The sequence below is a fragment of the Delphinapterus leucas genome, chromosome 16 (genome assembly GCF_059928025.1).
Source record: "Delphinapterus leucas isolate spDelLeu-1000000601 "Yukka" chromosome 16, BTC_Dleu_Yukka2, whole genome shotgun sequence".
Taxonomy (NCBI): domain Eukaryota; kingdom Metazoa; phylum Chordata; class Mammalia; order Artiodactyla; family Monodontidae; genus Delphinapterus; species Delphinapterus leucas.
This window is the reverse complement of record NC_143144.1, coordinates 26799788-26823596: the sequence shown is the minus strand read 5'-3', so window position 1 is coordinate 26823596 and position 23809 is coordinate 26799788. Positions and strand designations below refer to the sequence as shown.

The window sequence follows — 23809 nt, the reverse complement described above, 5'->3', positions numbered from 1 at the left end:
TAAGACATGGCCCAATTTTTAAGACACATTCAGTCATTTGTGTTTCTTTATGTGAAGAGACACTGCTCAATGCAGAGGCATGGAGGAGAGGCCATGTTATAACAAAAACACAGTCAACTTTCTTTGTATGATTTCATATATTTTAGATGAAAGATTCCCTTAAGATGCTTAACTGTGAAGTGCCTGACCTTTAAAAGAATGGAACCACTTAGATCAAATTTTTCCTCTGGAAACAGAGCTGGGACAGTGTAGCTACACTTATTGATAGATCCTTGGATTTTGTAAAACCTGACTGTGTAGGGAATTTGCATTCAAATTACTTAGTAGTCAGCTGTTGCTAAGACTTAAGCATTGAACACAGTGGCTATTCTGTTCTGTTTCTTACTGTCACAGGCCTCCACCCTTGCCACTTCAGAAGAATAGCTTCCTCACATTATACTGAGAACATGAAGCCAAGTCAACTTCCTTCCTTTTTCCCTCACAGTCTACCTGTTTTCATCACACCCACCCCACTCAATTTCACTCTCTTTCTGAAGAATTGCATACATTAACTCTGATGAGGCTAATCCCTTTACTTATTCTGGGACCCCATTCCTTCTTATCTCCTCAAAGACCTGACACCATCAATTATTCCACCCTGCAGGGCATTTCCAGTCCCCTTTTCCCTCAGGCATTTTTCAAATGTCCAGGATGTGAGATGCAGTAGACCCTAGGGCTTCTTTCTTATGGAGGAGGCAGATGTTGGTAACTAGAATACACTAGGTTGAGGACTGTGATTGAGATTCTAGTGGTACATAAATGAGCAGCAAAACTCTGCCCATGTGTGGGCAAATTTTGTAAAGGAAGGCTTCAGAAAGCAGGTTTCTTTACTGAATAAGGAGTTTGCAGGCTGAGGGAGTAGCATGCTAGGAAAAGGGAATAAATACTAAGTATAGATCTAGAGGCAGTGTTATATGCCATGTAAAAGGAATGTTGATTTTCATTGGTCATTTGTTTATTCAACAAAACTTTATTAAATGCCCACTGTGTGCCAGACACTGTGCTAGCTGTGAATATAGAATGGTCAGTAAAGGGATTTCCCTGGTGGTCCAGTGGTTAAGACTCTGCGCTTCTACTGCAGGGGGCTTGGGTTCGATCCCTGGTTGGGGAACTAAGATTCCACATGCCTCTCCGCAGGGCCAAAGGAAAAAAAAGCAAGAATGGTCAGTAAAGCCAGACACAGTTTTTGCCCCCATGTAATTTACAGACTAATGGAGAAAACAGATGTTAACAACACGTAAATATATCATTGCAAAGTGTGATAAAGGTGAAGCGGGGGAAAATGGTGCTCTTTTGAAGACAGAAAATATGGCAGTTTAGACTGTGGGAGGGCAGAGTAAGGAAAGCCTCTTGGAGGAATTGAAACTGAATTGAGGTCTGGAGGAGTGGGATTTTTCAGGCAAAGGGGTGGTGGGAAATTCTAGGCAAAAAAAAATTCAGAGCAAAAGCCCTGTGGCAGGAAAAAGCCTAGCAAATTCCACATATGGATGAGACATAATGAAGGAGAGGTAGGGTCACATGAGATGTCCATGTGAAGAGATTAGAGGGGCTTGGATTGAGGCAGTAGCAAAGATAAGAGAAAAAAGAATAAATACAAGCAGAATAAATAAAAAGAAATCCGTATCAAGATAAATCAGGATGAAGTGCAGAACACTGAAGATAAAGAATTTAAAAGAAGTCACCTACAAAGGATTGACAGTTATCCAGACAGTGGACTTCTCAATATCAACAACAGAAGCCAAAAGACAGCGGACTGTTTTCTAGAGAAAATAACTGTCAAGCTGGAATTGTTTACCCAGAAAAAAAAAAATCTTTAAAGAACAAAAGTGAAATAACTTTTTTGTGTCCAAATGCTGTCTTTCTTTCTTGTTATCCTTCTTTTTCTCAAATAGACTCTAAGATTCTTGGAGGCAGGGGGTTTGTCTTATTTACTATAGAGTATTATGTGATAAAAACAGATTACAGAACAATTTGTAAATATACATTTACTTTTTTCCCCTCAAAAGTGGGAAGAGAGAGCAAGAGAGAAACAAACCAGTTAGTCTGAATATATAATCATCTTATCAGTGGTTATTTTGGGATAATAAGTAATTTTTTTCTTTTAGCTTATCTGTAAGATTTTTTAAAAATAAAAACAATGTTCGTAAAGCAGGCATGTGTTACAGTTGTTCAGATACACTTGATATACTTTGTCACATGAAGGTCAGTAGTAATCAGTATGTACATGTAAGTGGTAGAATTATGGTTTGACCTAGCTGTGTTTGACTGTAAAGCTTATGCTCATAGTGGGGCAAAAAAAGGAGATTAAGAATAATTGGAGACGGACCACTCTTTTGAGAAGTTTGGTGAAAGGAAGATGAGAGAGATGTAGTTAGAGTCTACAACTGTGCAGCTCAGCATCACTGTACCATCTTCCAGTTAGCCATCTTCCTTTCATAGCTGAGCTTCTTCTTTATATATTGTTTTCTCTCATAAAATTAAAGCCTTCCAGATGGGTAAAGTGAAAATTAAATGGCTCCCTTTCCCCCTGCTCTGACTCTCCCTGTGTTCCTCCCCAATAGATTGTAAGCAGAGCAAATACTGCTGAGAGTCACTGTCCGTGCGTATTGTTTTATACAAACTGGATTACATTATTCATATTGTTCTATAGTTTCTTCTTTTCATAAAACATAACCTAGACATTACTTTTATGTCAGTGTCTATAGATCCTATGATCTACTACTACATCAGCCTTTCTAAGCCATAGCTTATATACAGTAGGACTTCCCCTTGCTTAAAAATCTCCCATCATTTCACATCATCCTTTGAATTAGTTCATATTCCTCAGTCTAGCAGCAGTCAGTATCTTCCAGGATGAAACCAACTTAATATTTCAACTTGATCTTCTACTTATCTTGGACTTGCCCCAAGCCCTAGCCCGCTTCACTGCTTGATGATCCTTTGTGTCTTTGTTAATGTTGTTTCTTGTGACTAAAATTTCTTTCATGTTACTCCTCATCTCTTTTTGTCCAAGTGCTGTCATTCCTTCTTGCTATCTTTCCTTCTTTTTTCTCAAGTAGACTTTAAGATTCTTGGGGGCAGGGAGTGTCTTATTCAGCATTGTATATCCAGTGGCTTTTATAATTCATGACTCATAGTCGATGTTCAGTGAATGTTTGTTTACTTAAGTCATTTATTTTTTCAGCTGATTTACAAAGATGAATTGAGTACAGTTAGCTTCCTGTCCTAAGCCCATCCTCCTGGTAACCTATTCTGGTCTCAACCCAGCTGTAACGTCTTCCACATTTAAATTACCAAAGCACCTTGTATTGCTTGTGTCATTACCAAAGTCCTCTTTATAGTTATTTTAAAAGATTGTAAGCTCCTTAATAACAAGAGCTATGTTTGCTTAGTTTTTAATTCTTTTAGTGACTAGCATGGTGCCTGTATACAGTAAGAACTCAAGAAATGTTAATTGGATAGAGCTGAATTAAATTTGGGGAAAAAAAAAAACAAAGAAAAATCTGGAATTTGCACTTTCTAGGGAGTCAGTGATCATTCTGCAGTACAACTCCACATCCATAAAGATGGCTCTGGAATGCTTGAGCTTTGTAGCACTTACAGGCCTTTAAACTAAGAGCTCAGATTCAAGGCATTAATAATTGGCTTCTGTTTTCAAACACAAAGCACTATCTAAATGATAAAGCTGCTTAAGAGTAATTTATTATTTTTCTCATAGCGACCCTATATTATTTTTAATTCACTTAAGAGGATGCAAAGGTATAGAGAAGCTTTGTGACTCATTCATAGTCAACCAGGGAAGGATCAGTGAAGTAAGAATTCAAAGACTATAATGTTAGAAATATACTGACATATTGTCAAATGTAGTATCCATGACAGCAGCCTGAAATTTAGTGATTGTTTCTAAGCACCCTTAAGTTGTCTTAATAGAACCCCAAACATTTGTCATTTATGAATTCATGCATACATACCTGCAACAGCTATTCATTGAGCACTGATGATATGTCAATTAGGTATTAACTTGGGTGCCAGGGTAAGGTGGTGAATAACATGAAGAGCTGGCTTCGTGGAAGTGCACAATAAATTGATAGCAGAGCAGAACTGGCTGCCAGGAGACTTAGATTCCCATCCCTCTGCCCTGACTGAGCAACTCAGCCTGTCTGTGCTTCGTTTCCTCTTGTGTAAAGTGAGCAGGTTAGACTAGAACATTTTAAAGGACTTTAATCTCTTCAGAGTTCTGAGGGAGAAATCTTAATTTGCCAGAAAGACAAAGCTGGAAACTGGACTCTTTCGTTTAGTCAATTTAATTTCCTTCCTCTAGTATTACATGCTCCCTGTTTCTCTACAGCTGAGCTCCCTGTCCACTTCTTTTTCTTACTTTTATTTTTTATTTATTTATTTATTTTTGGCTGTGTTGGGTCTTTGTTGCTGTGTGCGGGCTTTCTCTAGTTGCAGCGAGCAGGGGCCACTCTTTGTTGTGGTGCGCGGGCTTCTCATTGCCGTGGCTTCTCTTGTTGCAGAGCATGGGCTCTAGGTGCATGGGCTTCAGTAGTTGTGGCTCATGGGCTCTAGAGTGCAGGCTCAGTAGTTGTGGCTCACGGGCTTAGTTGCTCTGCAGCATGTGGGATCTTCCCGGACCAGGGATCGAACCCGTGTCCCCTGCATTGTCAGGCGGATTCTTAACCACTGCGCTACCAGGGAAGTCTGCACTTCTTTTTCTTTAATAGGAGAGAGGCATCATTCTATTGTGATTTGAAATTGAGGTGCATTTTGCAGTGCTTGGTTACGTTTAGACCTAAGTTATGTTGTAATATTTTAAAATATTTTAAACTTTATGAGATGGTGTTAATCAGAAACTTTAGACGCAATAATGTAGGTCTTGGCTTGGAGATCCACATGCACAATTAAGTAAGTTAAACTGCAAAATCAGAGTTACGTGCATTGTGAATGTATTTTATTTTCCCCTTAGGAATGTAGGAACAAAGTCGTTTTCTTGAATCAGTCCTCTTTCTCCATCCTTACTAATATCTTATTGGTTAGCCCTTCTCATTGCTGGTTTAAATACTTGAGAAAAATATTTTATGTCATGGGAAAATATTCAGGGTATATTAAGTGAAATAAGCAGGTTATAGAAAAATATTGTCTTTTTTTTTTTTTGCGGTACGCGGGCCTCTCACTGTTGTGGCCTCTCCCGTTGCGGAGCACAGGCTCCAGACGCGCAGGCTCAGCGGCCATGGCTCACGGGCCCAGCCACTCCGCAGCATATGGGATCTTCTCGGACCGGGGCATGAACCCGTGTCCCCTGCATCGGCAGGTGGACTCTCAACCACTGCACCACCAGGGAAGCCCAATATTCTGTCTTTTTAAAATTGATGTTTATCTATCTGTAGTAAAAGACTTAAAAATTATTTAACCCAAAATTAAGTGCTTATCTATGGATGGTAAGGTTGTTTTCCTTTTTGTCGTTTTCTGCATTTTCCATTTTTTCTATAACAAACATGTATTATTTTTGTAATCAGAAAAAAAGATAACTATGCAAGGAAGCACAGCATCTCTCTTAACTGGCTTCCAAGCCTTTAGTTTTCCCCTGCATATCTTGCTTCTTACAACCCCGTCTTGCTTTCCTAGGTCTACCAAATAAGACTACAGCCCTGCCTGACACACAGGAGGCTTCACAATCTGGCTTCAGCCTGCCTCCACTTCATTGCTGCCCTTCCCTCTCCACAGAATTTTTCATGAACCTGGAGTGCGGTGTATTCTTTGATATTCACTCTTTCAGTTGTTCAGGACAAAAATTCTTTTAGAATCACTTTCAACTCCTGACTGCAGTATATTAGCAAAGCCACCGCCCTCCTCACCACCTCCACTGCTGCCATGCCCACCAGCTGGGGTGTTGCGACAGCCTCTCAGCTGCCTTCCTGCTTCCGTTCTTGCCTCTACCACTGTGTGTCCTCCACACGGCAGCCAGAGTTTTCCTTTTAAAATGTCAGTTGGATCGTGTCATTCTTCTCCTGAAAACCCTCCAGAAGCTCGCCACCTCACTCAGTAGAAGACAAAGTTATTACAGGGGCCTAAGAACCTTATGTAAGCCCCTGTGACCTGGTCCTCCCTCCTCTCCCACCTCATCAACTCTCCCCACAGTTTCATTCCATACACTGGCTTCTTACTGTTCCTCCGTCATGCCACAAGCAGGCTGCCTCAGATGACTGTATTTGCTGTTCCCTTTCTCTGGAATGCTGTTCCCTTAGGTCTCTGCTCAAGTGTCACTTTATCAGGGAAGCCTTACCTGATCACCATGTCTAAAATAGTACACTTACCCTCAATCCCTTTCTCCTCCCTCTCTTCCATTTTGTTTTCTTCATGGTGCTTAGCACCACCTGATGTCGTATATGTATATTTGTTTGCTATCTGTGTCCTTCCACCAGAATGTAAGCTGCTCAAGAGCAGGGACGTGTGCTGCTCATCTTTTGTATGATTTCCATTCCCACACCAGCCCTTCCTGTCTCCTGTGAGATCTTGTTCTGTTGATCCCCTTTGTTTCCTAAGGTTTCATCTTCCTTCTCTGCTGGATAGTTTCTTGTTGTCAGTAAGCATTTTCAACTCTTTCTCTTCATTGAAAATAAACACAAACAACCTGCCTTCAATTCTATATCTAATTACCGAGGCAATTAGTTTCTTCCCTTCCTTGCAAGTTCCTTGAGTTTATGTGCGTGTATCCCCTTCCCGTCTGTCTGGCCTCTCCCTTGTCCTCTGCAATAAGGCTTCCTTCGCCAGTGTGCCAGCGAAACTGCTCTGGCAAAGATCTCTAATAATGTTCTGATTGTAAGAAATAAGTAAGCATTTTTTGCTCCTTTTTGTACTTTACTTTTTATAGCATTGTACTATACTGATTATTCCTCTTTTCGCACCCCTTGTAATTCTCTTTTCAGCCTTCCTGAAGTTTTCCTTTTCTCGTTCCTCATCCTTATCGATTGTCCTTACTGGTTCCTTCTCTGCCCCTTACATACGAGTGTCCCATAAAGGCACCATCCTTAGCTCTCTTCTTGCTTGCTCTGATTTCCCCTCACCCTGTGACTGCATCTGTCCCATGCTTTTAACTACTTTTTTTGCACTGATAACTCCCAGATCTGTGTCTTTTGCCCAGATTTTTCTCTTGAGCTTCAGGCTTGTTATTTCCATCTGTCTCCTGGACATGTCGCACTTGAAATCTGGTGCCACACATGAAAAAGTATACACACTATTAACCCTCTCCACCACTCCCCACCTTGGTCAGTGACCCATCTGCTCATTTAAGGTGAACTCGTGGGAGTAGCTCTCAGCTGCTTCCTCTGCTATAACACTGTCGTATCTGAGGGCCCCAACTTCTCTCTCACAAGCTCTTTTGAATCCATTCCCTTGTCTCGGTTCTCACTGCCCCTGTCATAGTTTAGATCTTCATCCCTTTCTACTTTATAGCATGGTCCTTAAAATTTGTCCTCTGAAGCCAGACTGCATGGGTTCTCATTTTGGATCTATCACTTATTAGTTGTGTGACCTTAGTCAAGTTTTATAACTTCTCTGTGCCTCAGTTTCCTCATTGGTAAGGTAGGGATAATAATTTATCGTGAGGATTAAATGATTTAACAGATACAAAGTGCTTAGAATAGTGTGTGACACATCGTGTTTGTTATTATTTCTACTATTAGTACTATTAGTACCACATAACTGACCTCAGTACCGCTGGTCTCTTTCCCCTTCTAAAGCATTTTCCACTGTGCCACACAGTCAGCTTCACAAATGGGTAGCTGACCACATCATTCCCTTTTAAAAGATTTCCGTGGCTTCCCATGGTCTGATCATTTTAGTCCCAGCCCTGTGTTCTGTTTCTGGAGGTCAGTGGTGAGGGTATGGGTATTTATTTTATTATTATTAATTATAGCTTACTTGGTACTTCCCTGGTGGTCCAGTGGTGAAGACTCCATGCTTCCACTACAGGGGGCACGGGATCGATCCCTGGTCAGGGAATGAAGATCCCACATGCCATGTGGCCAAAAAATAAAACAGTTATAGCTTACTCATGTTTAAATATTCTTTGGTTAGTAGACAAAATAAAAACAATTAAGATAGAGAAGTTAGAATTATAAGAAGATTAATTTGGAACTTTGGAGCCTGAAAAACATGAAAGGGAAAAGAATCCTTTGTGCTTCTCACTCAATCTCTAGGGGAAGATAACTCCCTCTTGCTGCAGCGTATGAGTGCAAGCGGAAAAGGGTTGTTTTGCCCATGTCTAAATGGGTGAAAGATAACTGGGGGGTAGGGGTACCAGAGGCTGCTCTATCCGTGTGGAGACAGGCATTGAGCAACTCAGCTGCTGCAACCAGAGAGACTGCCCTGTGGCCTCAGGAAAACTCCCACAAATGGGCCACGCAAAGTGGGTTTGGCGCACATCTCACATAAAACAGACCCGTCCAGCGCTGCTCAAGGAGAAGCTGCTCACTGGGCTACAGTGTTTTACCGCAAGCCATGGCCCAAGAAGCAGTGGAAGATTCACAAACTCTACAGATATCTCAGGGCCACTTGCATCTGGGAAAAGAAATGGTATATGGCACAAAGAGTACTACTAGTATGTACATCTAAAATGTAAAATCTTAAAAAATGTGAACTCTATTGTTCATTAGTACACTGGCAACGAATGAAAGATTTTGAGGTGGGGAAGTCAATTAGCATGCAGCACAAATCTCAAAAAAAGCCAAGGGAAAGGTTGAAAGGAACAGGCTGCTCCCTGCGCTCATCAGGTGCACTGCTCTGTCATTTGATGCAGACCTCCACATCAGCACCCACGTTCAGTGAGAACTTCAGGCTCAGGCTGGACATCTGGTCACACTATGTAAAAGCCACAGGCTGAATTTCACCATCAGATGAGTGAGTGGTCACAGAAGATGGCTGCTTTCTGAGGCCTAGGGCCAAGATCTGCTCCACCACATCCTCGATGGGATAATGACCCCCTCTCAGTGGCGCAACTGGCAAAGTTCTTCAGAATTGAAGGGGAGATAAAGAGTTTTTCAGACAAACAAAAACTGAAGGAGTTCATTGCCACTAGACCAGCCTTACAAGAAATGTTAAAGAGAGTTCTTTAAGCTGTTGATCAAAACACCTGAACAGAGTGAAAACTTCCTGTGCAAGAATTGTTTCTGGTGGAGGTATTGGAATGAACAGCCATCATCAAGATAGAATTCACCCGCTGCAGAACGGTTAGTGCTTAGAGCCAGCTGGAGTCCATTTGGAGACATCAGTTATGTGGCCTGTGGATTTTCCTATAGTTGTCTTCATTGGTACTACACTTCTGCCTTAGTGAACACTGATGTAGTGGCCAGGGCTGCTGAGATTTTCACAGTGCATGCTCCTTCCCAGTGAGCAAATGTCTGAGAGTCATGCCAGACCTCATTTGATCCTGGCAGAAACACATCAACCACAGTAGCTTTTGGTTCTGTGACTGGATGAACCAATAAAGCACTTTCTTTTAGACAGCTCTCTGCTGAGCCTGGCTTCTTGTGTAAGATTTCCAAGATCATAAACTTCCATCTTCCTTCAAAGCCATGCTTAAACTTCCTGTGAAAACCTGGCCCCTCCAAGTATAGTTGATCACTCCCTTACACTCACCATGATGTTGTGCAGTTGTTTCCAGGTGTCTTGTTCACACAAAGCTGTGTGCTTCATGATGGTGGGGACTGCAGCCTTATTTACTTCCTCTTCTTCTGAGGGCCTTGTACGGTGACTGTCTCAGAGTAGATGCTTCATAAATGTGAATTAGTAATCAGGGTTCAGGAGTTTACTGAGATTTCTGTACTTCTTTCTTTAATTTCTCCAGGCTGCAGGAATTGGTTGATCGAGTACTGGAACATTTTCAGGCATCTGGACTAATAGTGAAAGAGTGGAATAGTGTGAAACTCCATGCTACAGTCATGAATACTCTATTCAGGAAAGACCCCAATGGTAAGTGCTTCATAGAACCACAGCACAGTTTGTGATCAACAAGGCCTAATGATGTCCCTGGAGTTTGAAGAGAATGGGCTATCAAAGAATCTCTGCTGGGCTTCCCTGGTGGCTGGCGCAGTGGTTGAGAGTCCGCCTGCCGATGCAAGGGACACGGGTTCGTGCCCCGGTCCGGGAAGATCCCACATGCCGCGTAGCGGCTAGGCCCGTGAGCCATGGCCTCTGAGCCTGCGGGAGAGGGAGAGGCCACAACAGTGAGAGGTCCGCGTACCGCAAAAAAAAAGAAAAAAAAAAGAATCTCTGCTACATCTTCTGTTTTAGATCCATTAGCTTGTTTTGATGAGCGCAGTGGAAGGGGGCAGGGACATATCTAGCATGGGACTGTAGTATTCCAAATCTTTTATTTCTGTCACACATAGGGTTGCCAGATGTAGCAAATAAACATACAGGATGCCCAAGTAAATTTCAGGTGGAAAATGAATAATTGTTTTAGTGTAGGTATGTCCCATGAAATGCATGGCAGCTTTTTCTTTTTTTTATAAAACAAGAAAGAAAATTAACTAGTAAAGGTAAATGTTAGAGCAGTGATTCTCAACTAGAGACAGTTTTACCCCCAGAGGACATTTGGATTGTCTGAAGACATTTTTGGTTGTCACAGTTAGGGGGCTGGGAGTGAGTTGCTACTGGCATCTAATGGGTAGAGGTCAGGGGTTCTGCTTAACCCTCTACAATGCACAGGACAACCCCTCATAACAAAGAATTATTCAGCCCCAAATGTCAGTAGCACCAAGGTTGAAAAACCTTGTGTTAGAGTAATGTTTTTTTCCCTCATGAATCTAAACCTTCATATAAAAATGCCTGTTTTAACCCTTTATTTGAGATAATAATCTACATTTTAATAAGGATTATTTTTCTTCCCATCCTCACCCACCAAGTCAAAGCTGTCTAGCACACATTCAGCACCTATCTGATCAGGAGCTACAAATTCAAGTTATGTGCAGCTTCTTCTTCAAAGCCCTGTTGTTTAAAATATACCAGCACCAAAACTCCATATTCAGGTTTTATTATATTTGTTAGGACCCTGACCTTGGTTTTAGAAAGTCTACGTTGGAAGAGGACTACATCAGGACTCCATCAGAACCCATGAACTATTTATAGATTTATAGTTTAGGACAGTTTTTGTGTCCCTTTTTACCAAAGTACATATTTTAATTTCTTCAGATATATACCAGAGAACTCAACTGTAAGTTGTTTGGTTTGGTTAGAGCCATTGTTGGACTAAGAGATATGTAGCTAATCCAATTCTTAGTTCTAGTGTTAACTGTTTTATGATGCTACATTGTATTTTCTTTAAGACTTTTCTAAATAAATCAGTGTTTTACCTTTCAGAGCACTGAGATCAAAAAACATTCAAATGACTCAGTCAAAGCCTATGGACTCTGGGTAGTTAGTAGAATCCGAAGCTCTCTACTTATTCTTGTTCTGATGGAATATATTTCTTTCATTTGGATAGTGGTATTGCAGAAGACCATTTGGAATTCCAGAAAAAAATTTTTTATGGAATATTTGATATAAATTATAATGTAAGTTATCTAATGGGAACATTTAAAGGAGTTTGTGGTATTTATTTTGTTCTGGACAGTTTTTAAAATTTATTTATTTTAATTAATTTATTTTTGGCTGCATTGGGTCTTTGTTGCTGTGCGCAGGCTTTCTCTAGTTGTGCCGAGCGGGGGCTACTCTTCGTTGCAGTGCACGGGCTCTAGGCACACGGGCTTCAGTAGTTGTGGCACGCGGGCTCAGTGGTTGTGGCACACCGGCTTAGTTGCTCCACTGCATGTGGGGTCTTCCCGGACCAGAACTTGAACCCGTGTCCCCTGCATTGGCAGGTGGATTCTTAACCACTGCGCCACCAGGGGAGCCCCGGACAGTCAGTTTTAATCTTGGAAAACACTGTTAGATCCCCTGTGGTGGTGTACATTTTAACATCATCACGTAAAGACAGAGGTTCAGAACTCTAATGTACGCTCTAGGGACTTCCCTGGTGGTCCAGCGGTTAAGACTCTGTGCTCTCAATGCAGGGGGCCCGGGTTCGATCCCTGGTCAGGGAACTAGATCCTTCATGTATGCCACAACTAAGATCCTGTGTGCTGCAACTAAGACCCGGCACAGCCAAGTTAATTAATTAATTAATTAAAAATAAGGTACACTCTAATTCAGGAGTCCCCAACCCCCAGGGCGCAAAGCAGGAGGTGAGTGGCGGGCAAGCAAGGGAAGCTTCATCTGCCGCTCCCCATTGGTCTCATTACTGCCTGAACCATTCCCTCCACCCTGGTCTGTGGAAAAATTGTCTTCCATGAAACCAGTCCCTGGTGCCAAAGAGGTTGGGGACTGCTGCTCTAATTCATTGGTTCAGAAGTTACATTGTATCTAGCACCATCCAATAGGACATTCTATGATGATAGAAATATTCCATATCTGTGAAATTCAATATGGTAGCCACTATCCCCATGTGGTTATTGAGTACTTGAAGATGGCTGGCTAGTGAGACTGAGAAAGTGAACTTTTAATTAATTTAAATTTAAATAAGTACTTCCCTAGAGGTCCAGTGGTTAAGACTTCGAGCTCACAATGCAGGGGGCACAGGTTCGATCCCTGGTCAGGGAACTAAGATACTGTATGCAGCATGGCATGGCCAAAAAAAAAAGAAATTTAAATAATCACATGTGGCTAGTGGCTACTGTTTTGGACAGTGCAGTATTTTATTAGACATGTGATACTATCAGTAATACATTCTGCATCTGTCCTAGTCCTTAAATCTTAGTTCAGAACTCTTACAACTATACCATACCCCATTATTAACTAACCTCTTAACATAAGAGTTGAATTATATAGGAATCTGTATCTTTTAAATTGTGTGGATCCAGATGTATATTCAGTTGGCACCAGAGCTTCATGAAAGAAAATGTTCTGTGTTCACAGTCTAGTTATCCTTTCCTGTTGACATATATTTTAAATATAACAGCTTTAGTGAGATGTAATTCATATACCATATAATTCACCTATTTAAAGTATAGTGAGTAATGTAACCATTACCACAGTAAATTTTAGAACATTTTCATCACCCCAAAAAGAAACTCCATAGTTATTGGCAGTGACTCCCCATTTTCCCCTTACTCTTCAGTCCTTAGGCACCACCAGTCTAATTTTTGTCCAATGAATTTGCCTTTTTTGCATATTTCATATAAATAGAATCATGCAATGTGTGATCTTCTGTGACTGACTTCTTTCACTTAGCATAATGTTTATAAGGTTCATCCATGTTATAGCATGTATCAAATGTCATTCCTTTTTATTACCAAACAATAATCCATTGTATGGACATAACACATTTTATTTATCCATTCATCAGCTGATGGACATTTCTGTTGTTACCACTTTTTGGCTATTATGAATAATGCCGCTGTGAACATTTATGTATGTGTTTTTGTGTGGGCATATGTTTTCATTTCTATTAGGTATATACTTAAGTGTGAAATTGCTGCATCATGATATCAGTATGTTTAACTTTTTGAGGAACTGCCAGACTGTTTTCCAGAGTGGCTGCACCATTTTACATTCCCACAAGCAGTACAGTAGTTCCCCCTTATCCGCGGGAGATACGTTCCAAGATCCCCAGTGGATGCCTGAAACTACATACCACATTCTGTATTTTTCCTATGCATACATACCTATGATAAAGTTTAATTCATAAATTAGGTGCAGTAAGAGATTAACAACTAATAATAAAATAGAAGAATTAAACGATATACTGTAATTAAAAGTATGTGAGTGCTGTCTGTCTCTCTCAAAATTTTTTATTGTACAAATTTAGTGCCTTTTCCATTTTCACTAAGCACTTACCATGCACCGTGACTGTAACTTTTGCAGTTTTTGAGGTGTGACAGCAAAACTAGTACGAATCTCTTTCTCCTTCTTCCTAATTTCACGGATAGAAGATTTGTTCTTAATGTAGATATTAGCAAACCTCAGCATATGATCTTTTTCTTTCCTTATTAAGTCAAGAACTTTCACCATTTCACTTAAAGGAAGCGCTTTATGGCTTTCCTTTGGCATATCCGAATTGCTGGCATCATTATTCTTGCCTTTGGGGCCATTATTAAGTAAAATAAGGGTGACTTGAATACAAGCACTGCAATACCTTGACAGTCAATCTGATAACAGAGAGGGTGGGATACGCTGGACAAAGGGATGACACTTTCTGGGTGGGACAGATCACGCTACTCAGAATGGTGCACAATTCAAAACTTAGGAATTGTTTATTTCTGGAATTTTCCATTTAATATTTTTGGACCTCGGTTGACCATGGGTAACTGAAATCATGGAAAGCAAAACCATGAATAAGGGGGGACGACAGTATATGAGGGTCTCAATTTCTCTACATCTTTATCTACACTTGTTATTACTTTTTTATTATTGCCATCATTTGGGGTGTGAAGTGGTATCTCATTGTGACTTTGATTTACATTTCCCTTATGGCTAGTGCTACTTATAGATTTTGCACCTGTCATTAAACATTTTAATCTTCAGATTTCATTACTGCTTTTTTATTGACATTTACTTAGTATGAATTTACTTTAAATTTTCACATCTCCTTTTAACAAGGAACCTATTTTTAAGTTGTGAAATATGCATGGGATTGGGATCTTGGATTAAGAGAATAGTTCTCATTAGAAAAATAGTCCTGTAGTTACCCAGGTATAATTCCAGTGGGCTAGCTAAAATATATTATGTTCATGGAGTTAGCACTTTGGATGTATTTTATCAGTTCTGACGTGGTAATCTCCATACAATAAAAGAATCTCCATACAATAAAAGAATCTCCATACAATAAAAGAATATACTCAAAAGTAGAAATACAAATATTTTTGAGTGTCTGTTGATGGGCAGGAAAGGGTTGATATTTCAGAAAATATTCTGATAAATAATTTTTGAAGATGCTTTGAATTTTATATACTCTGGATTCTTCCCTGTCTTGTGTTTTTCTCTTGAAAAGGCTATAGAATACATTGTTTTGCTTTTACTTGCTAGTTATCCCTTTCCTTTGATATCCTTTTTTCTGCTGCATTTGAAGGACATCTTTTGGGATAAGCAAGCTAAATTAATGCGAGGAGTTAGAATACAGCTTTGATGAGGCTAAGGTCATAGATTTGCAAATTTCTGTGTAGAATGTCAGGATACCTTTGACTGCAACTGAAGAGGTTTTTCTCATTGGGGGGAGAGTCCTTAAATCAACCCAAAGCATAGTTGCCAGCATTTTTGACTAGTTAATGTGTGAACTTCTGTATATTTTTATGTATTTAGAAATGCATGCAGCTTATATAAAATCTTGGGGTTTTAGACTACAAGGAACCTTTGGAAATCACCTTGTCTTAACCTCTAACTTTGTAAATGAGGAACTGAGGTCCATAGAGGAGACATAAACTGCCTAAGAATATGGTTAGTTATGTAGTTTATATACAGTGAGTACTTGGACAGTGTTCAATGAATAAATATATATCAGTTGATGACAGAGCTGAGACTAGATGCTGGGTCTCTTGACTCATAGCCTGATGTATTTCCCTCCATATTATGTCACTTTCCAGGTAGTACATGAAGATCTTGCTAGTTGTCCCTGTAGAAGTCCAAGAGAAAACAGATACATAACCCAAGCTTCTCTTCTAACATTGTCTTTGGAATATTTACAGCTGAAGGCAGGTACAACCTCTACACAACAGATAGCAAATATGTCTTCAAGGAAAGAGAATCATTTGATGGCCGAAACATTTTGAAGGTCAGTATGAAGCAGAGTGAATTGGAAACCTTTGGCATGTGTCCTAAAATAAGGGAAGACAATAAGTGGTTCTCCTTTTAACAGTAATGTATATTTTTCTCATATTTCCCATGAGGATTATTGATTGAAAGGACTGTTAAAATTGTTTTTCATTGTCCTAAAAGAGAAATCTTTTTTGACTTGTTAAAAGGCTGTTGGTATCTCTTAGAGTACTTGAAACTGATGATTTAAGAAACAAGTATAGTGACTATTTGGATCCATAGGAATAAGTTGATTTTAACCTTGTGAGTCTTGCTCTGTATTTTAACTCTGGAGGACTGAGTGTGCATTTTTTTAAGTGAAAAAGAATAGTTTGTCTTGTTCTAGTAGATTTTTCTCTTCACCCACAAAGTCGCTCTCCAAAGTTCCTGTATAATCTATTTTTACTCAGGAACAGCCCATGTACTAAAAGCTCGGTGGTCCATTTCTGACTGTTGAGGATTTGCTTCTGAGCGTTAAATTAACCTATGAAATTCAAATAAAAGGGGTTCTTTAGGATTGCATTTATCTTTCTACCACAGACCACATTCTGTAACATCCACAGTTTATGCTCTCTCTATCAGGTTAACATACCATTATGCCTCTGTGCAAAGAGAAACATAAGTTGATACCAAAGGAGAGGTTTTTGATTCTTCATTTTACTTGTTCTATAATGATGTAGGTCATACATTTTCAAGGCCATGGGTGTTTTTTGGAGCTGGGAGGGAGAGTATGTATATAATAACTTCAGAATAAGCTCTAGCTTTAAAAATGTTTTTTCTTTTTCCTTCCTTCCTCCATTCCCTTATCTTATCACTTGACAGTTTTGTTGCCAAATGCCTAATATGACCTCATTGCGTATAATTAATGACATCACTCTTCAGCAGCTGCAAGCTCCTCACTGCAGAGCCCAACAGAGCAATGACAGCATTCACTTAGGCAGGCATTCCTGCCTTGTGGGGAAGGGGCTTTGCAGGGCTTTGTTGATTCCTTCTTTTACTTGATACCTTTTCTCTCTTTGAGTAATTTTCTTGTCTTCAAAGTAGCTATTGTAGATTTGGTTTGAGTGGCAAGCTGCTAATGAATTCAGTTGCAGTTTACTTATTTTCCCAGGCCACAGCTTCATTGTATGAATCTTTCTCCTCCTCTAGCTCATTTCCTGGGGCTTTTTAAATAATAGCATTAATTACTTTACTTTTTTGTTATTGTTAATTTGATTAAGAAAAAAACTAGACGGATGGGGAAAGAAATCTGTTGGAATGACTCAAGCCAACTTGGTTCCTTTGAAATTAGAATTAAAGCCCAAAAGGTATGTTGATGCAAGTGGAGTGTGAGGTGCTTTAACATCTGTAAGAGGGAGGTAACAGCAGGGAGCCTGAGAAGTTGCTGTATGAACAGTATGGATCTCTCATTGAATATTTAATTTCTCTCATTCTGGAAAGTCAGTTTTCCATTTAAAGATGCTTGGCTTGGAAATCTTCCTAACCCACCCCAGTGATGACACGGCTGTAGCTCCCTCTAGTGTTGACAAAAGCTTGCTATAGTAGTTGTACCCTTACTGTTAAGGCCTAATTGGAATTTTAGAGCTGGGCCCCGCTAGGTACTTGGAAACTATTTAATCCAGTTCCTCATTTTACTCTCTAAGGGTGTGAGATCCAATATGGTTAAAATGTTTTGCCAAAGGTTAACGCTAGATAGTAGCAGAGTCTGAATCAGAACAAAAAGATTCAAAGCTTACAAGTTAGCAATGTCTCTACTCTCTTCCATAAAGGTGCTCAGTGTTAAAAAAAAAAAAAAAAAAAAGATGCTCAGTGTTTAGGTAGAAATCAGTAGATTGAAACTGGGCCTATCTGAATTGTGAAAATATCTGACTAGACATAAATGTTGAGGCAATGGGTGTGCCAGTTAGTCTAAAACTGGCTAATTAAGAATTAGACTTTTGAGTTGAATATAATACTAACACCAACAGAAATACTTATTGACTGTATACCATCTGTCAGACTATGTGCCCTATAGATAAAAGTCATTATGATACAGTCCTTACCTTCCAGGAGCTTCATGTCTTTGAGAGAGACAGCTGGTTAATAGGTAATTACCATATAAAATGATGGGGGCAAATTATGAAATGGAGGGGAAGTACCTTTGAGCACAGGTAGTTGTAACAAAGTATCTTTTGATAGAATTTCCAATATATTACTTTTTTTTTGTAAACTTATTTATTTATATTTGGCTGCATTGGGTTTCATTGTGGTACATGGGCTTCTCATTGAAGTGGCCTCTCTTGTTGTGCAGCACGGGCTCTAGGCGTGTGGGCTTCAGTAGTTGTGACACGTGGGCTCTAGAGCACAGCCTCAGTAGTCGTGGCACACAGGCTTAGTTGCTCTGCAGCATGTGGGATCTTCCCAGACCAGGGCTCAAACCCGTGTCCCCTGCATTGGCAGGTAGATTCTTAACCACTGTGCCACCAGGGAAGTCCCCCCAGTATATTACTTTTTAATCATTAGTTCCAGAAAATATAATCTTTCACTTACATTTAATCAAAGGAATTAACTTTTCTTTGAGAATAAAGATAAAATGTGGCATCCAACAACTAGCCCCCCAAACACACAAGCAGTAATAACTGTATTTATGAAGTAGCTATAGCAGCCCACTTTTTGGAATTACAAGACAAGTCTTTCTCAACTAGAACATTAGAACCCATGGCCCCTGAACCCCTTCCAAAAATAAAAAAGATTTAAAAAGCTGATGGATTATACATAGTTTTTGTACCAGATATAATTATTATGTTTAGAAAGGGAAAAAAATCACTTTCATTAACAAGATAGGAACTGACTTGGAATAAACAGAAAGGTTAACTGCATTGATTGTTAAGGATCCCAAGCATATGTGTACAGCATATTAACAGCTACATAGGTCAAGGATCAGGAATGCTGGTGATGGGAAGCAGCCTTGGAAAAAAATCAACTTCATCTGCTATTCAAAGAGAAACAAAACGAGAATGCAAGTCATTGCTCATTGCTGTAAGAATTTAATGAGTAACAGCCAATTGCTATTCTACTCCATGAAGAGAATTGGTCCTTTTGGCTTGGTGTAGTATTATGTGTTTCGGATGCCTTAATAAGAAAAAAAAACTCCGACTCTTGGAGGTAGAAGCCACATTCTTCTTTTGTATAGCTCTTTTGAGAGTTGTTGCAGCTATTATAGACTAGTATCTGGTTATCCCTAGTTAAAATAAGAATTTTCTTACCCTAAGAAAGACTTTGAAAGAAGAACTGACAACTAAAGAATCATTCCGTGTGTTTTTCAAACCAGAAAAGGAATATATTTAGTAGTAACTTTTTTTTATGGAAGACTGACAGATAGCTCTGAAAGGAGGATATACAAGTGAAGAAGACCTAGGCCAAATTAATAGGATAGGGTCCTGTCAGAGGGTTTCCATTTCTCATCTAACAGATAGGAGCAAAGATGTAGTTTGTTTGTCTATAATGCAGTGATAAACTTGTAAATGGAGAAATCATGCTGATCTAAAGATGTAATGCAGGAAATAACTGCTCCCTCGCTAGCTAAAAGTAGAATGGTCATTAACTGCCAGTTTCTGGAGAGAGAAGTGGTCTTAATGGCAGTCTGTTTGGGGGACTTATGAAATGGTCTTATGCAATTGAATCAGTATTCCAAGACTGTGCTCTCAGCAGATTGAATAGGGGTCCAGTAGTAACTGTTTAAAAGCATAGCTTCTAACTGCAAAGTGAAGAGGAGACATTAGAGCCCTAGGTTGTACTCACCAGAGATGATTTGGTACAAATAAAGGCACAATAATATATTTGGGAAGGAATAGACAGTACTATGGGTCCAAAATCAGAGGACACTGTGAAAGTGCCATTTCTTTAGATACTTAAAAATCCTGGAACAAAGTGATGCTGGGAAGACTGGACAGCTTCATGTAGAAGAATGAAATTAGAACACTCCCTAACACCATACACAAAAATAAACTCAAAATGGATTAAAGACCTAAATGTAAGGCCAGAAACTATAAAACTCTTAGAGGAAAACGTAGGAAGAACACTCTTTGACATAAATCACAGCAAGATCCTTTTTGACCCAACTCCTAGGGAAATGGAAATAAAAACAAAAATAAACAAATGGGACATAATGAAACTTAAAAGCTTTTGCACAGCAAAGGAAACCATAAACAAGACAAAAAGACAACCCTCAGAATGGGAGAAAGTATTTGCAAATGAACCAACTGACAAAGGATTAATCTCCAAAATTTATAAGCAGCTCTTACAGCTCAATATCAAAAAAACAAACAATCCAATCCAAAGATGGGCAGAAGACCTAAATAGACATTTCTCCAAAGAAGATATACAGATTGCCAACAAACACATGAAAGGATGCTCAACATCACTAATCATTAGAGAAATGCAAGTCAAAACTACAATGAGGTATCACCTCACACCAGTCAGAATGGCCATCATCAAAAAATCTACGAACAATAAATGCTGGAGAGGGTGTGGAGAAAAGGGAACCCTCTTGCACTGTTGGTGGGAATGTAAATTTATACAGCCACTATGGAGAGCAGTATGGAGTTTCCTTAAAAAACTAGAAATAGAACTACCATACGACCCAGCAATCCCACTACTGGGCATATACCCCGAGAAAACCATAATTCAAAAAGAGTCATGTACCACAATGTTCATTGCAGCTCTATTTACAATAGTCCGGACATGGAAGCAACCTAAGTGTCCATCGACAGATGAATGGTTAAAGAAGATGTGGCACATATATACAATGGAATATTACTCAGCCATAAAAAAGAAACGAAATTGAGATATTTGTAGTGAGGTGGATGGACCTAGAGTCTGTCATACAGAGTGAAGTAAGTCAGAAAGAGAAAAACAAATACTGTATGCTAACACATATATATGGAATCTAAAAAAAAAAAAAGGTTCTGAAGAACCTAGGGGCAGGACAGGAATAAAGACGCAGACATAGAGAATGGACTTGAGGACACGGGGAGGGGGAAGGGTAAGCTGGACGAAGTGAGAGAGTGGCATGGACATATATACACTACCAAATGTAAAATAGATAGCTAGTGGAAAGCAGTCACATAGCACTGGGAGATCATCTCGGTGCTTTGTGACCACCTAGAGGGGTGGGATAAGGAGGGTGGGGGGAGACGCAAGAGGGAGGGAATATGGGGATATATGTATATGCATAGCTGATTCACTTTGTTACACAGTAGAAATTAACACAATATTGTAAAGCAATTATACTGCAATAAAGATGCTAAAAAAAATCCTGGAACATATAAAGCAAGTAAAAAAAGATGAATTTTTTTTTATATATAAGAATATTTAAATTTAGAGAAAGAGGGAATTGGCAGTATTTAACTATATTAATATTTAATAGTACTTTATCTGAAAATATGTTTTAAATCTAGCTAGGTACATTGAGGCTTTTCTTGAAAGATGTAAATGAGAGTAACTCAAGTATTTCATTCATTTTTGCTTTGCTCCATTGCTGCCTCTTAAAGTTCTTTAAAAGGACAGTTAGAATGAATGCATTTAAATGAGAGCTTTATTTTGTTTTCTTTACTTAGAGAAGTTTCTATAAAGGAAGCTGTTTAAAAATACATACTATTTATTCTCTTTGGTAAAAGTTCATAAAACATATGTGTACTTTTAAACAAATAATCATAAAGTGAACACTGTAACTACTACCAAGGTCAAAAAGCAGAATGTGCCTCACATGTCCTTCCCTGGCCAACTCTGTGGTCTATTTGTCCTAAGGTAACAAAGGCACAATTAAGTTCTTAAATACTCTTAGTGAAGAGGCTTGTTTTCAATGATTACTTGTTTCAGAGTATTAGAAGAATATTGAAAAGATGAATTTATTTTTTCAAGGGAAGAGAGATTAGATTGAGAACTCGGTAGTAATTTTTTTTAAAAAGATATTAATGACTACAGAGGAAGACTAGCATTTAGAAAGCATATTATTTCTAAGGAAGAAAATATTGTGTTTTTTATTATCCAATTCAGTATTAAGCCACGTTACATACTGTTCTTGAAAATTACTTCTTAGTCACATGGCTCTTCTTTAGAATTTTTTTTTTCAAAACTCACCTTTCGCAGAAAGCCTTTCCTTGAAAATCTATCACTAAATGTTCCATTGCACTATTATATCACTATGAATAACAACAAATTGAATGTAGAAAAAAGTTGCTATGTCTCATTACCACCGTAGCTATGGTGTCATTTTTACTACCTGATATTTCTATGACTTGAAATTTTTTTTTTTTTTGGCCGCACTGCATGGCTTGCGGGATCTTAGTTCCCTGATCAGGGGGTCGAACCTGGGCCCCGGCAGTGAAAGTGCCAAGTCCCAACCACTGGACTGCCAGGGAATTCCTGAAATTTTAATTTAAGTAAAATCACTAAGCAGGTGTCACTTTCTATTTAAGCTATTTATGCTTATACACTGTTGACATTTATTAACTTCACTTGGGCATACTAATATTTTGTAAGCACTTTTATCCACAGCATTGGAAGCAATCACATCATTCTTGACAATCATGTAAAATAGGCAGCTTGTTAGAGGAGCAAATGTACAACTTTCTAGAGAATTTCACTTGGAAAATAAAAGCAAGATGTTGTGGAAAAGGCTTCTGTGAGAAGAGAGTTCATAGAAATAACATATATACTCACATATGTATATATTAATTAAGGATTGGAAGATAAAGCTAAGGAAATCTCTGGCAAAGTGGAGAGAGAGAAAATATGAGGGGAAAATCTGACAAAGAGGATCCTCAGGCAGTGCAAAAATTAACTGTTAGGGTTCTAAAAGGAGAAAACAGACCTTGGAGTCTTGAACTTGGATGAAAGAGCCTCTGGACTGGTAGTGTTCCCAGGTACTTGGCAATAGTAAAGAAAAATCCTTTCTGGAAGAAAGTTCTATCACCCTCTGCCTAAAAGTATTCTTCCAAGGAACTTTTGCCCCCAAAACAGCCAATACACAAAGATAACTAGGCATATGAGGAAACCACTCACCATAAGCAAACAGACATCCAGAACTCATAAAGACATGAAATACTAGAATTATCAGACTTAGGCTAAAACAACTTTTTTATCAGGTAATTGGGAACTATTGCAAAGAAAAAGTGATGTAGCAGTTTTGAAAAGAACCAAGTAGAAATGCTAGAACTGTAAAAATGCAATAACTGAACTTAAGAGCTCAGTGGATGGGGTTTAGCAGGAAGTTAGCAAATTAGATAGAGCTGCAGAGGGAAGTAGTGAAGTGGAAATTGTCACAAGAAATTATCCAACATGTTGCATGGGCAGAGGGGGAAGGTAAAAATTACAGATGAGAGAAAAAGAGACATATAGGATAGAGTGAGAAGATCTAATATACATTTAATCGGAGTCCCAGAAGGAGAGGAAAGAGAGAATGGGCCAGAGCTGATGAAAGACATCAACCTACAGATTAAAGAAGCCAAATGAATTCCAAACAGTTTTGTTGAGTGAGCCTATATTGCACTTTTCTTTCCTACAACTTGTGAGTGAATCGTGGACAACATGAACTAAACTACTTTAAAAAGGCCCCAGCAGTTTTTAAAATGAATGTCTAGAGTTTGTTGGCAGTATCCACATTACAAAGAACAAAACACAGGAAATCAGTGAAAGAATGCTTTTCTTAAAGTAGGTTATAAAAAAAAAAGAAAGAAGGGAAAAAGGTATCCAGGAATTCTCTTTACTATTTTTGTAACTTTTCCAAAAGACTGAAACTACATCATTGTAAAAAATTATAAAAAATAAAAAATAAAAGAAGATGGAAGACAGACATGCTCTTGGGAGGGGAATAGGACACTAACCATTTGTTATGGTTGTGGGTTTTTTTTTTTAATAACCATCTTCCAGAAAAGTTTGTTGAAGTCTTGCCTATGTTTTGTTC

At 39.0% G+C, this 23809-nt stretch overlaps 1 protein-coding gene across 11 annotated transcripts in view; it reads left to right on the top strand.

The window, feature by feature from the left end:
- The window catches only part of ASCC1 (activating signal cointegrator 1 complex subunit 1), a 126439-nt gene that overhangs the window by 76942 nt on the left and 25688 nt on the right, over positions 1-23809 (top strand). For 4 of the 11 annotated variants that reach the window (XM_089897643.1, XM_089897642.1, XM_089897644.1 and 1 more), the window contains 3 exons: positions 9887-10011; positions 15759-15844; positions 16687-23806. In XM_089897643.1, coding sequence (XP_089753769.1) covers positions 9887-10011; positions 15759-15844; positions 16687-16866 — 391 coding nt within the window. In that variant the 3' untranslated portion in view covers positions 16867-23806. The other 7 variants (XM_022590832.3, XM_089897645.1, XM_022590830.3 and 4 more) reach the window with 3 other exon arrangements.